Raw genomic sequence first — 13,347 nt, 5'->3', positions numbered from 1 at the left:
TAAATAATTACTTAATTAATTATAACATTACATTATATTATAATCACTTAATTAATTATAACATTACATAGTTAAATGATTACTTAATTAATTATAATATTCTATTATAAACATTAATACAATACTTAATTAAATGATTAGAAATTTAATTAATTATAATATTAAATTATAGATTTATAGTATGATTGTTTAATTAATTGTTTGTGTTTTGGTTTTGATAGAGGAATTTTATGTGAATTGTGATGAATTGATTGAATTCAAGTATTGCCTAGAGATTAGAGGATTTATGAGTCACACTGAACACAAATGAATGAGTAATCAAAATTTGGTAGGGGTGTATTTGTAAATGTTTAAGGTATTTTTGTCATTTTTTAAACTAATAGGGGGTAATTGATTTTTACAAGGCACTCGGGAAAGGAATCGGAACTTGCATTTTAGGTTCAGAGTCCTTGAATTTAAGAACCTGCACTGTGTAATTTTGGTTTTGGTTCCTTTTTTTGGGAACCTGCACTATGTGATTCCAGTTCCGATCCCCCTAAAAAATGTAGGGTACCCGAAACCGCTCATCTCTACCTGGATGATAAAAGAATATTGGGACATCTGTAGGTGGTCCTCGTGATAACACAACAAATGACAAAAAATATCTCAGTTAATAAAAATAAAAACTCAGCTTGTGCAAAAGTAAGTCAAATATGTGATGTTAGCACAACAAAAAAGTGTAAGCACACACGAAGTAAATCATTAAATAAAATGCAATAAGCAAATGTCTGATATAAGTGTGCAAGCACACATCCACTGTGCACACACATGAAATGAAAATGCAAAAGGCATAAGCCTGACATAGCTGAACATGCGAAAGACAAAAAAATTCCAAACTTTGGTTGGACCACAAACATATATTTTCTCTTTCTTACGAGACCACAGATAAAATCTTACAACTTTTTAAGACAATATAAGGAAATTGTGGCTCCTATATATATATGAACTTTCTTTAAAAAAAAAAACAAAAAAAAATTTGCTAACTTTTTTTGTTAAATCTCAATCGAAGTCTCATATAAAGGGTGTTGTTTTTCACATATTGGGTTATTATTACCTACATATATGTGGGGCTGCATCATGTTTATGGCCTAACCTTAAAAGAAAGAAATAAAAAAATTAAACGACTTATTCCCAGCCAAGATTTGCCTTAACAATTTTCCACCCAAAAGGTTTCAAACTAGTACTTTTCCACCCAAAGTTTATATTACGTTACTACTCAAAGTCGATTCCGATCACGAAATTTCTCTCCGTCACCACCATTTGAACCTCCAGTCTCTTCTCTACAAAACCCCTCTCATTATGGCACTTGATTTTTTCTCGCCGATTGTCAGTCACGACAAAGTTAGGGTTTCTTGTTCTTAGTTGATTTTCGATTGATTCCAACAACGAATATTCAATTGGTCACCACCATCCGATCCACCGGCCTCCATTCTACAAAACCACTCTTACCTTGGCTTCTGGTAACTTGTCATGTAATACCCCGTATTTTTTTTAATGGAGTATTATTAAATTTTATTTTGTGATTCTGGGGTAAAGTGTAATAATTTGAAAGTTTTAGGATAATAGTGAAATAAGTGAGGACTAAATAAAATTTTCAGATATTTTGATGAACAGTGACCGTACAATGAAATGAAAAACGGGGAAGAAGAAGAAGAAGAAAAGAAAAAGAGAGGAAAAGAGAGAAGGAAAAAGGAGAGAAAGAAAAGAGAAAGAAGAAGAAGAGACGGAAAGGAAGAAGAAAAGAAAAAAAAAAGGGAGAGAAAAATGAAACCAAGAATAGAGAGAGAGAGGAGATAAGAGACCGACGGAGGTGGCTAGAAAAGTGGCCGCCGGCGAGCAAAACTCCGGTGATCGGAGAGTGGAGGAAGATCAAGAATATCGGAGATGAGTAAAGGTTAAAATTTCCCTTTTTTTTTTTACGAGTTTTAGTTCATTAGCTTGTGTTGGTTATTATTGAGTGTAATGACATGAGATTGCACTATAATAGGGAGATTGATTTTAATAATTTGGTGTGGGTAGAACATAGAGGTTGTTTCTAAACAAAAATGGGTTAAAGATATGATTTTTTATGTAAGGGTTTACTGTACAGAAATCTGACCATTTGGAACTCCGAAAATTGTTTGTATGTTTTGGGTTTTTTTTTTGAAGCTGAATTTTGGATATGTTGTTGTAGACTTCTTGAGGAGTACTTAGAAATTTATTTCACTTAAAAACTCGAAGGATTGAATTTTATATGGATTTTTGAAGTTGCCTTGTGAATTTTGGAATTTTCATTTTCTGCAGAACATGTATTTTTGGAAAATGATTTGATGCATATATTCTTATCCAAATTAAGTGATTTTAAATTCGGGTGAATCCTATATGTGTCTAGTTTAATTCTGGAGAGTTTAATGAGGTTTGGATTAAGGGCTGGATTGTTATGAATTTTTCAAGTCAGTAACCTCAATTCTGGAAACAGGGGACAGATTTGAATGAGTTGAAAGAAAATTGTGTTTTAAATTGTTATTGATTCCGAAATGACTTGAGGAAATTATGGGAACAACTTATGTGTCTCTAGAACGCCCTGTTAAAACTATGGCTTAAAATGATAAATGGAATTTTTAAGAAAAATCTTAGAGCGACCAATGTTCGATTATGAGACAGTTTTGTTAAAGAAGAAGTTATGTTAACCTTTTGGTGTGTAAAGTGTCCAATGATTTTTAATATTGAGGTGTTACCTTATGGGGACTTATGTATGGAGGATTTGTTGGATTTTGTATATAGGGAGGCAAGCGGGGGCATTATTAGAAGATTTCAATCATTTTTCGGCTTAAGGGTCGAGCTTCAAATTGTGAGTGGTTTTAATAAAAACTTTCCTTAAAAATTTCAGATCTATGCTTGCATGTTAATTTCTAGTATGCCATTTTTGTATTTTGATGAGGTTTGAGCTAAATGTGAAGCTTGCTTGGTTTATTTTTTCTTTGCATGTTTTCGGACAGATTCTAGAGTGGTTGTTTTGAGTTTTAAAATGGAATGAACTTTGCTTGCTAATTAAACTTGCATGCATTTGGCTGTTTCAATAAACTGTGATGGTGGCTGGATATTTTGGGTTGCATGCACTCGGCTGGACTGCTTTTGAGAGGTGCTTGAGTTATGTATTTGGACTAAAAGTTGGTTGGTTAAATACACTTGCATGCTTCGAGTTGGACCGTCTTTGAGAAAATTGATTTCCATGGTGTTTTAAAATGCTGGGAGTTAAGGTATTTTGGCTGTTAAAATGTTAAAGAAAATACTGAGATTTGTGAGGTTAGTAATAATTTTCTCGGTAAAAAGGGAAAATGGGGTGCTTTTTGTCAGTTTTGAAAGTATATTTTAAAAAAAAAACTTGCATTTTACCGCCTATTTTCCGAGAAATCTCATATGTTGGCATGTCTTATCCTTATAGGGAATATTCATATATTATTATTATTTTTGCTCTTGGGTTTAATTATAATTATAATGTATTACATTAGTTTTGACTTTTAAAAATGATATTTGTTTATGATTTATAAGCACATACGTAATATACTCTTGACTTACATGTTACTTGAGATTATGCATGAGATTGTTGTGGTGCTAAAACCACCCTATGAAGTACCCATCCCCCAGAGATACAGATTTTTGGCTCTGCCCGAGCGATGCAGGATTTCACCGGGTATGACAGTTTCAGATTTTGGCTCTACTCATGCGTATGACAGATTTTATTGGCTCTGCCTGAGCGTTGAGTGGTCCGCCAAGTATGACAGATTTTATTGGCTTTGCCTATGCGTTGAGTGGTCCGCCAAGTATGACAGTTTCAGTGAGTATGACAGTTTCAGTGGCTCTGCCCACGCGATGATAGATCTTGTCGGGTATGACAGGTATGTCCCTTGCTCTGCCTGCGCGTGGGACTCCCACCAGGTATGACAGATTTTCCCCAAGGTACTAGTTGGGTGAGAGTTTTCACATGTGATTGAGAGATGATTTGGATATGTACATATATGTATATCATCTATTTGAAAATGGGAACTTATAAATGTAAATGTTATCCGTATATGAACTGTTTCTTAGAAATGATGTTTTTAGAGAAACATGAGTATTTATTCGTTTACCATAATAGTGTTCAGAAAGAAGTCTTGCCATGAGAGATTTCAACATGTGTTATGAAAGATGACTTATATTATAAAATGTGTATACGGAAATGAAATTTTATAAGCATGAGTGTTTTTATTGTATATTGAAATCTTTTATTATATACTAACCCATTCCTCACTCACTGAGCATTTCTAGCTCACCCCTCATTTTCAAATGTTTTTCTTACCCCTCCCCCCCCTCCTCCCCCAGGGTCTAGAAGGTGATCATGTAGAGGAGTGAATTCTACTCAAGGTTGGGCCACACGACTTCATTTCACCATAGATTCTATAGTTGTATTTTGTTTTCCGCTGTAAAGTTTATGTTTCCTTCATCATGTATTTATTTCTTGTTTTGGATTATTAAAGATATGGAAAAAAATTCTGATATCATACATTTTATTTTGTGAAAATTTTAATTACATTTGTTTATATGCAAATGACGTCACATTTTTATGATGTTTTATTTATAAATGGGTTTTATAGTTTTCTCACATGGCACGTCTCGATCACCTGAGTTTCATGGGTGCGTCCGGAGCTATGGGATAAGGAGGGTCGGGACGGGTCGTGTCATGTCAAATGCCAGTTGAAAAAGTGAAATGTATTTTAAGTATTAACGGAATATAAATTATGGGTGGGAAAGTAGTATTTTTAAACTTTTTGGATGGAAAAGTATCGTTAAGGCAATCCTTGGGTGAGAAAAAGTCATTTACTCAGAAAAAATTATAATGATAACATGATGATTAAGTTAGAATAAAAATTAAAACTTATAGGAAATTGGATACCTACCTTCAATAAATTAAGCAAGAGGGTAGACGCAGTCAAGAATGCATATAGATACAGTATGGAAACAGTAAGAGAAAACTTAAAGAGATTGGGACAAACACAATATAAATCTAAGTTTGGATCATTGCTAAGGCTATACTGTACTTGTTGCGAGTTTTCTTTCTTTTTGTTGTTATTCAAAGCAACAAATACATATGGATATGCATATGTAGTGTTGAATATTGTGAAGCCAATTTCATATGGCATCTCCCAAATTTTGACAAAGATTAAACGACGGTGCAGTAACGATGTAAGTTAGCATGTGATTAATAAATGAATATCATTGCAATCACAAATCGTAGGACGGCCGCTGCTAGATATTAATATTGCAGTAAGTTCATTCAAATCTCCTAAAGTTTTAATTGATTTAAAGGCCGCCCATAAACACCAATAGCATTTTGGGGAAGTATTTTTTCAAACAAAACTTCTTTGAACTATATTGTACCTACCGTCAGTAGCCCCCAACTTTAATTATGGATACATAAATGGAGAATTGAATCTAAGATCGTGTATTTATCTATTCTTCAATGCACCTTAACCATTTGAATAACCCATGGATATAACATGATAATAAAATCGATGAAGTTTACTTAATTGATTCTTCTTAAATTGCATTGATTTATACTAAAATAATTCATTATAATTATTGGAATTCTCGGTTTAGATGTAAATAGTTAAAGCGACCACCTCATAATTGACGAATTTGCAGGACAACGCTGATCTTAATTATTATTTTAATACATTAATTAATTATGATTCGAATTGAGGCTATTTAAACCCAAAATACATGTATTATCTTCAAGTATATCTCTTTTGATTTCATGGCATCAACAAACTCAGTGAAAATCCAAGAAGTGACTAAAGTCATTCCACACTCCGACTCAACCACCGAGTTCTCTCTCCCACTCACCTTCTTTGACATATTTTGGTTCAAGTTCCATCCTGTGGAGCGTCTCTTCTTCTATCAAATAACTCACTTAACGCCTCAGTTTTTCAACTCAGTTATCCTCCCCCAGCTCAAGCAATCTCTCTCTATAACTGTTCTCCATTATCTCCCTCTTGCTGGTAACCTCATGTGGCCTCAAGACACCCCAAAACCAGCCATCTACTACTTCCAAAACGACGGTGTTTCACTCACTGTTGCAGAGTCTAACGCCGACTTCAATTACCTGTCAGGCCATGGAACTCGTGAAGTTGTTGAATTTCATTCTTTGATACCCGACTTGTCAATATCTGATGACAAAGCAGCAGTCATCGCTATCCAAATAACGTTGTTTCCCAATGAAGGGTTCTCCATCGGCACCTCCGCTCATCATGCAATACTTGATGGGAGAAGTTCAACCATGTTTATGAAGTCTTGGGCTTATGTTTGCAAACAAGATAAAGAAGACCCTTCATTGTCACCAGAACTAACTCCATTAATCGACAGGAGTGTCATCCAATACCCAACAGGAATTGACATGTTGTTCTTGAATAGCTGGTTAGATTCCAACTCCCGAAGCTTAAAGCTTTTACCAAGGGAAGGAGTGGATTCCAATTTAGTTCGAGCCACGTTTGAGTTGAGCCGTGAAGATATCAAGAAGCTAAGGGTTGAGGTACAAGAAGTAAAGCAGTCAGAACAACTTCATTTATCAACTTTTGTGTTAACATACGCTTATGTAATCGTTTGCATAACGAGAGCCAAAGGAGAAGAAGAAGGTAAAAATCCTAATTCAAAGGTTATATTTGGATTCACAGCTGATTACAGGACCCGTTTAGAGCCTCCAATTCCAGTCAACTACTTCGGTAATTGTGTTGGTCCACATGGAGGGATAGTAGAAGCCAACGATATAATAAAGGGAGATGGGGTTTCAGTTGTTGCAGAGAAGTTAAGTGAGTCGATGAAAGAGTTAAAGAAGGGGTCAGTTCTTGAAGAAACAGGGAAGAAGCTTGCATATATGATTCCATTTATGAAACAGGGGGGAAAAGGAATTGGGATTGCCGGGTCGCCCAGGTTTGAAATTTATGGGTCGGATTTCGGGTGGGGCAGGCCAAAGAAGGTGGAGGTTGTGTCAATAGATAAAAATGGGTCTATTTGTATGGCGGAGAGTAGAAATGGAAGCGGTGGTGTTGAGGTTGGAGTAGTTTTGGAGAAGAAAGAAATGGAGGTTTTTGCTTCCCTATTTGTTGATGGGCTAAAACATTTTAAATAAATAATGCTACAATACATACATCAGCCGGCTTTCTATTTATTGTAAATGTTGATATTACGTTCAAGAATTGTATTGATACAGCAATAATTCAATAAATGAAAGGACTGGCTTCTTTTAAGTATGCAAATTGAAATAATAGTCGGCAATCCTTTTGGTAGACATTTATGTTTGTCATTTACACGAGAGTAAATAACTTTTTTTTTTTTTCACTCAACTAATGGTTTAATGACACTTTTTTATCATAGATTTTTAAAATACTATTTTAATTATTATCTAAATTTATACTTTATTTTTGTTTTCGACATCGTTACGATCTCATTCCACCACCATTATCTTCCCCAGTCATCATTCACTAAAATCCCTCAAACCTCACTTTTGTCGATTCTGCCAATCGTCGGCAATCGAGCAATTAAGGTTGATAGAACTACCATTTCCAAGTCAAATTCGATCAATCACAACTACTAAAATCTAATATTTTACCACTAAAAGACTTATCGGTCTTTTCTCTTGAAAAACCCTAATAGTCTGAACCAAATTTGCTCTCTATTCGTTATCGGAATATAAATTTAAATGATAAAGTGATATTTTAAAAGTCGGTAAGTGAAAAAATGTCATTAAGCTATTCTTTGGGTGGAAAAAAAGTCATTAACTCTTTACATTGTCAAAAAAACAAGCTCAATTAGTCAATTCTACTTGGGATGAATCTGTTTACTTTTTCCAGTCTGATCTCTTTTTTTCTGTTTTGCTACTCGGTAGCTAGGAATTGGACCGTCAATATATATAATAATACTTTGTCTATCTTGCTCATCATGCAACTATATTTTAATGAACCTATATACTACACGTCAAACCTGTTATTATTTATTATTATTATTATCATCTTCATCTTCATCTTCACCTTCATCTTCATCCTCCTCTTCATGTGTGAGTATCTTCATGTGTGAGTGTACACATGTCATGACAAAATAGACCGATGAAAATAAGAGTTAACGACTTTTTTCCAACCAAATAATAAATTAATGACAATTTTTTCACTTACGAACTTCTAAAATATTATTATATTATTTAAATTTATATTTAAATAATAAATAGAAAGTAAAATCGATTCAGATTATTGGAGTTTTTGAAAAGAAGAGGTTGATGAATCTTTTGATGGTAAAAAGTTAAATTTTGATAGTTAGGATCGATCAAAATTTGACTTGAGAGGGATAATTATGCAATCCCTAATCACTCACTTGTAGGCTATTGGTAGGATCGACGAAAATAGGGTTTAAGGGGTTTTGGTGAGAGAGAAAAAATGGTGATGATGTGGATCATAAATATGTTAGAATCAAAACTGAAATATAAATTTAAGTAATAAACTGATATTTTAAAAGTTTGTGGAAAAAAAGTGCGAGTAAACTATTATTTGAGTGGGAAAAAGTGGTTTACTCATGAAAATAATATACATATTTTTTCTTCAATATGGACTAGCTTCGCTTCTCATAATTCAACCTCCCTAATTATAATATAACAATAATACTAGATGTACAAAGAAATCTAACTAAAATTTATATATAAAGTGATATAACAAGAAATAAATGGAAGAATAAGTATGATAAGTTTGATTTTTTATGTTCACTTTTTCATTTATTTTTTATTACATCACTTTATAAATAAATCTTTCTTGCTACATCACTTTAAATAAATCTTCGTAAGATTTTTTTATATACAGTGTCATTACTCATAATATAAAGATTATGTGGGCGAGCATAATCAGTGTGGCATCGACTTTGAAAGTTTCGTTAAATATAAAAACAACAAATAAGAAAAGTAAAACCAATCGACTTTTGGTTCCTTTTTTGAGAGTTGTTGTGGGTTTAGAGATATATTACCGACTCATTAAGAAGCACGAACTACATCTTGCTTAATTAATTCCGGCTTTCATGGCGTTATTTAACACCCATGAGGTTACCCGAGTTACTCCTTTCTCCGACTCAACCACCGAGTTTTCTCTCCCGCTAACATTATACGATACGTTTTGGTTCAATTTTCCTCCTGTTGAGCGCCTTTACTTCTATCAGATCACTGACTTGACACCTCATTTCTTCTACTCATTTATCGTCCCAGACCTCAAACACTCTCTTTCTCTCACTCTCCTCCATTATCTTCCTCTTGCCGGTAACCTAATCTGGCCCCTAGATGCCCCAAAGCCTTTCATCTACTACTCTCCAAACGATGGCGTTACGTTCACTGTTGCAGAATCTACCTGCCGACTTCATTCGCTTACTGATAACGGAGTTCATGAGGCTGTGGGCCCATCCTTTGATCCCTCATTGGTGACATCTGATGACAAACACGATGATCGCTATACAAAACTTTGTTTCCGAATCAAGGGTTCTCCATCGCTTTAACAAGTCACCATGCCATACTTGATGGAAAAGCTCAACCATGTTTATCAAGTCTTGGGCTTGTTTATGCAAACATTAGTAAAGATGGAGAGCCTTCTTTGTTACCAGAACTAACCCCGTCTTTTGACCGAACTGTCATCAAAGATCCCACTGGTATTGACATGGAGTATGTGAACAACTGGTTCGCTTATACCACACCACGAAGCTTGAAGGTTTTGCCAAACGTAGTGCAGAACACCGATTGGGTTCGAGCCACATTTGAGTTGACCCGTGATGATATTCAGAAAATGGAATCAGGTATTGCTTATGCTGATAAGGACAATGAAAAAGAAGACAAACAACCACGGCAAGTTCATTCATCAACTTTTGTGCTTACATTGGCATATGTATTCGTCTGTTTGGTAAAAGCTAGAAGAGGGCCGATAACGGAAGGGTTGTTTTCGGATTCACAGCAGATTTAGGACCCGTTTAGAGCCTCCAGTTCCGTTGAATTATGTTGGCAACTGCGTTATGTCACATTTTTGCGCTGCAACAGCAAGAGATTTCACAGAAGAAAGAGTCGCCTTTGTCGCAAAGAAGTTAACGATGTGAAGGAATAGAGAGGGGAGAATTTGAGGGGAAAAAAGATGCACTTTCAGAAATCTTGAGATTGATAAAATCCTGTCTGAAGGAGTGCAGGCCTTGGGGTAGCAGGGTCGACCCAGTTTGACGTTTACGGTCCGATTTCAGGTGGGGGAGACCGAAGAAGGTAGAGATTGTGTCCATAGATAAGAGTGGAGCTATTGCTTTGACCAAGAGTAGAGACAAAGCGGCGGTGTTGAGATCGGTGTCGTTTTGAAGAAGCAAGAAATGGAAGTTGCTTCTCTGTTTGTTGACGGGCTAAAAGATTGACCAAGACAAATAAACATCAGCATCTTTTTATTGAATTTTACTCATTTGTATTTGTTTTCTTGATTGCTCGATAAATTGCCCGTCATGAAAATAATTATATATTTCTAAAATAAGATGTTTGTATTGTAATTGGCCTCTTCTGTTTGTCATCTCTCCGTTGTACTCATGTTTTCTGTATTTTATTAGAAAAATAAATTTATTATATTCTTAGCGTTACACTAAGGTCAGCAATTACATCATCTTTTTTTTTTAATTAAACTTTTAACTAATCTCTTAAAATCTTAAAATTACAATTACATCATTGTAAATTTATTTAAGTGATAATTTAATGTTTTAATAAAAATTCTTAAATTTAATTGGTTTTTTTTGATTCTTTAAAGATCTTATTGGTGCATCTTATAATATGACATTTCTAATAAGAAAATTCCCAGATTTTTCGGTTACTTTCTTACTTTTTGATAAATTTTTACTTAGTCAATTCATTACGAGTTGATCACGCTTAATATTATTTTTCTTGTCTGCGCAGTTGAATTTGAACAAAAAAATCTACTGGATGAAAAAGTTGAACCGAATAAAAATGTCAACAAAGAGGTGAATAATATAATTCTATATGCTGTCTTTGAAAATTTACTGGCTTTCTCCCCACCCAACCTTTATATATTATAATAATGGTAAACAACTCAATCAAGTTTTTTTTCTTTTTCTTTTACTTTTTCGCATTCGGCTGTTTGATCATTCAAACAAATTTTATAACATTAACAAATAAGTCACATGTACGAAGACTCCAAGAGTCTTAGAGTAGTGTTATCCGATCAATTTAACGCCTTGTTGTTTGTTTGTGTTTCAGTGTCTCTCTGTCTTCGAGATAGCGTAGTTTCCAAGATCCAGTCCCCATAAAATTACATCATCATGAAGATTCAAGATTGCATCTAGAATTGCGGAAATTAATGTCTCCAATGCCGATATTTAAACCATTAATGTTCAAAGCCAAAAAAAAAGAAAAGAAAAAAAACTAAAATAAGAACGATCATACATATAAAAATACAAGCAACTCTTTGCTAATTTGCATCTCCCTTTCATTAATTTCATGGCATCAACCAATAAAGTTATCATTAAAATACATGAAGTGACGAAAGTCACTCCTTCCTCCGCCTCCGCCGCCGAGTTTTCTCTTCGGCTTACCTTATACGACACAATCTGGTTCAAGTTTCCTCCTGTTGAACGCCTTTTCTTTTATCAAATTACTGACTTAACCCCTCATTTCTTCAACTCAGTGATCCTCCCCAAGCTCAAGCAATCTCTCTCTCTCACTCTCACCCATTATCTTCCTCTCGCTGGTAATCTCATCTGGCCCCATGATGCCCCAAAACCATTTATTTACTACTCCTTAAACGATGGCGTTTCTGTCACAGTGGCTGAGTCCAGCGCCGACTTCACTCACCTCTCAGGAAATGGAGTTCGTGACGCTATTGCGCTTCATCCTTTAACTCCTGAATTGGTGACATCTGATGAAAAAGCAGCGATAATTTCTATACAAATAACTATGTTTCCGAATCAAGGTTTCTGCATCGGCATATCATCTCACCATGCAATACTTGATGGCCGAAGTACAACTATGTTTTTCAAGTCTTGGGCTTATCTATGCAAACAATTAGATAAACATCAAGAAGAAGAAGAACCTTCTTTGTTGCCGGAACTAATCCCTTCTTTTGACCGAACCGTCATCAAAGATCCAACCGGGATCGACATGGTGTACGTGAACAACTGGTTTAATTATGCCGGACCGGATTCGGATCCCAAAAAACGGAGCTTGAAGGTTTTGCAAACGGTAGGAGGCAATCCCAACTGGAATCGAGCCACGTTTGAGTTCACCCGTGAGGATATTAAGAAACTAAGGAACAAAGTATTGTCTTTGTTGGAAGAAAATAAAGAGAAGCCATTAAAACAACTTCATTTATCAACCTTTGTGCTTACATGTGCATATGTGTTCGATTGCCTTGTTAAATCTCGAGGAGGAGAAGATAGTAGACGTATTATGTTCGGATTCACGGCAGATTACAGGAGCCGTTTGGATCCTCCGGTTCCTTCGAATTATGTTGGCAACTGCGTTATGTCGCATGCGATAGTCGCAACAAAAGGAGATCTCATGAACGAAAAAGGGGTTGCGTTTGTTGCAGAGAAGTTAAGTGATTTGATCAGAGGGATAGAGAGGGGAGAACATGAGGGAACAAAAGAGACGCTAGAAAAGTTAATAGAATTGGCGAAATCAGTGGAAGGAGGAATACTACTTGGAGTGGCCGGGTCGACCCAGTTTGACGTATACGGATCGGATTTCGGGTGGGGGAGACCGAAGAAGGTGGAGATTGTGTCAATTGATAGGAGTGGAGCCATTGGTTTGGCCAGGAGTAGAGATGCAAGTGGCGGTGTTGAGATTGGTGTGGTTTTGGAGAAGCAAGAAATGGAGGTTTTTTCTTCTCTGTATGTTGATGGGCTAAAAAATCAATAAGGTTTCTGCAACTTTTACATTCTTAGAACAATATTCTGATAACATAGGATGTCATTTTGAAGACATAATATGATATTATTGCTATTAATCATGTTCAATTTTAATGTTTCTTTAGCAATTGATTATTACTTATTCATAATAATTTTTGTAACAATTACCAAGATATAACGGTACAAAACACATAATTTGATAATCACAGAGACCAACCAAAAAAAAAAAAAAAAAAACCTGCTAGGAGTGAACTAATGGAAAGAGTAAAGGAGTAAAAAGTTTCTATATAAGTTTTTGAGTTTCAATCATCTTAAGCACTAATAAAGAAATTTACTCCATTATTTACTTCAAAATTCTAAAAAATTAATTCAGATAAGTACAAACTG

The 13,347-nt window shown here is 34.9% G+C and overlaps 2 protein-coding genes and 1 pseudogene across 2 annotated transcripts; all 3 read left to right on the top strand.

Moving 5' to 3' along the window:
• Positions 1 to 5,812: 5,812 nt before the first annotated feature.
• On the top strand, positions 5,813 to 7,206 carry LOC116146903 (malonyl-CoA:anthocyanidin 5-O-glucoside-6''-O-malonyltransferase-like). The gene has a single exon (XM_031432340.1). The coding sequence runs from the start codon at positions 5,813 to 5,815 to the stop codon at positions 7,181 to 7,183; it is 1,371 nt and encodes a 456-aa protein (XP_031288200.1). The 3' UTR covers positions 7,184 to 7,206.
• Positions 7,207 to 8,942: 1,736 nt separating this feature from the next.
• On the top strand, positions 8,943 to 10,034 carry LOC116146902 (annotated as a pseudogene).
• Positions 10,035 to 11,551: 1,517 nt separating this feature from the next.
• LOC116146948 (phenolic glucoside malonyltransferase 1-like) lies at positions 11,552 to 12,993 on the top strand. The gene has a single exon (XM_031432378.1). It carries the CDS (start codon positions 11,552 to 11,554, stop codon positions 12,968 to 12,970), a length of 1,419 nt encoding a protein of 472 aa, XP_031288238.1. The 3' UTR covers positions 12,971 to 12,993.
• Positions 12,994 to 13,347: the final 354 nt, after the last annotated feature.

The sequence above is a fragment of the Pistacia vera genome, unplaced genomic scaffold, assembly GCF_008641045.1.
Source record: "Pistacia vera cultivar Batoury unplaced genomic scaffold, PisVer_v2 Contig485, whole genome shotgun sequence".
Taxonomy (NCBI): domain Eukaryota; kingdom Viridiplantae; phylum Streptophyta; class Magnoliopsida; order Sapindales; family Anacardiaceae; genus Pistacia; species Pistacia vera.
Note: the sequence above shows the minus strand (reverse complement) of the source record. Positions and strands in the feature narration are given on the sequence as shown.

Bases quoted from the DNA above. Each gene is read 5' to 3' on its own strand.
- LOC116146903 (XM_031432340.1), top strand. From the start codon at position 5,813: ATGGCATCAACAAACTCAGTGAAAATCCAAGAAGTGACTAAAGTCATT.
- LOC116146948 (XM_031432378.1), top strand. From the start codon at position 11,552: ATGGCATCAACCAATAAAGTTATCATTAAAATACATGAAGTGACGAAA.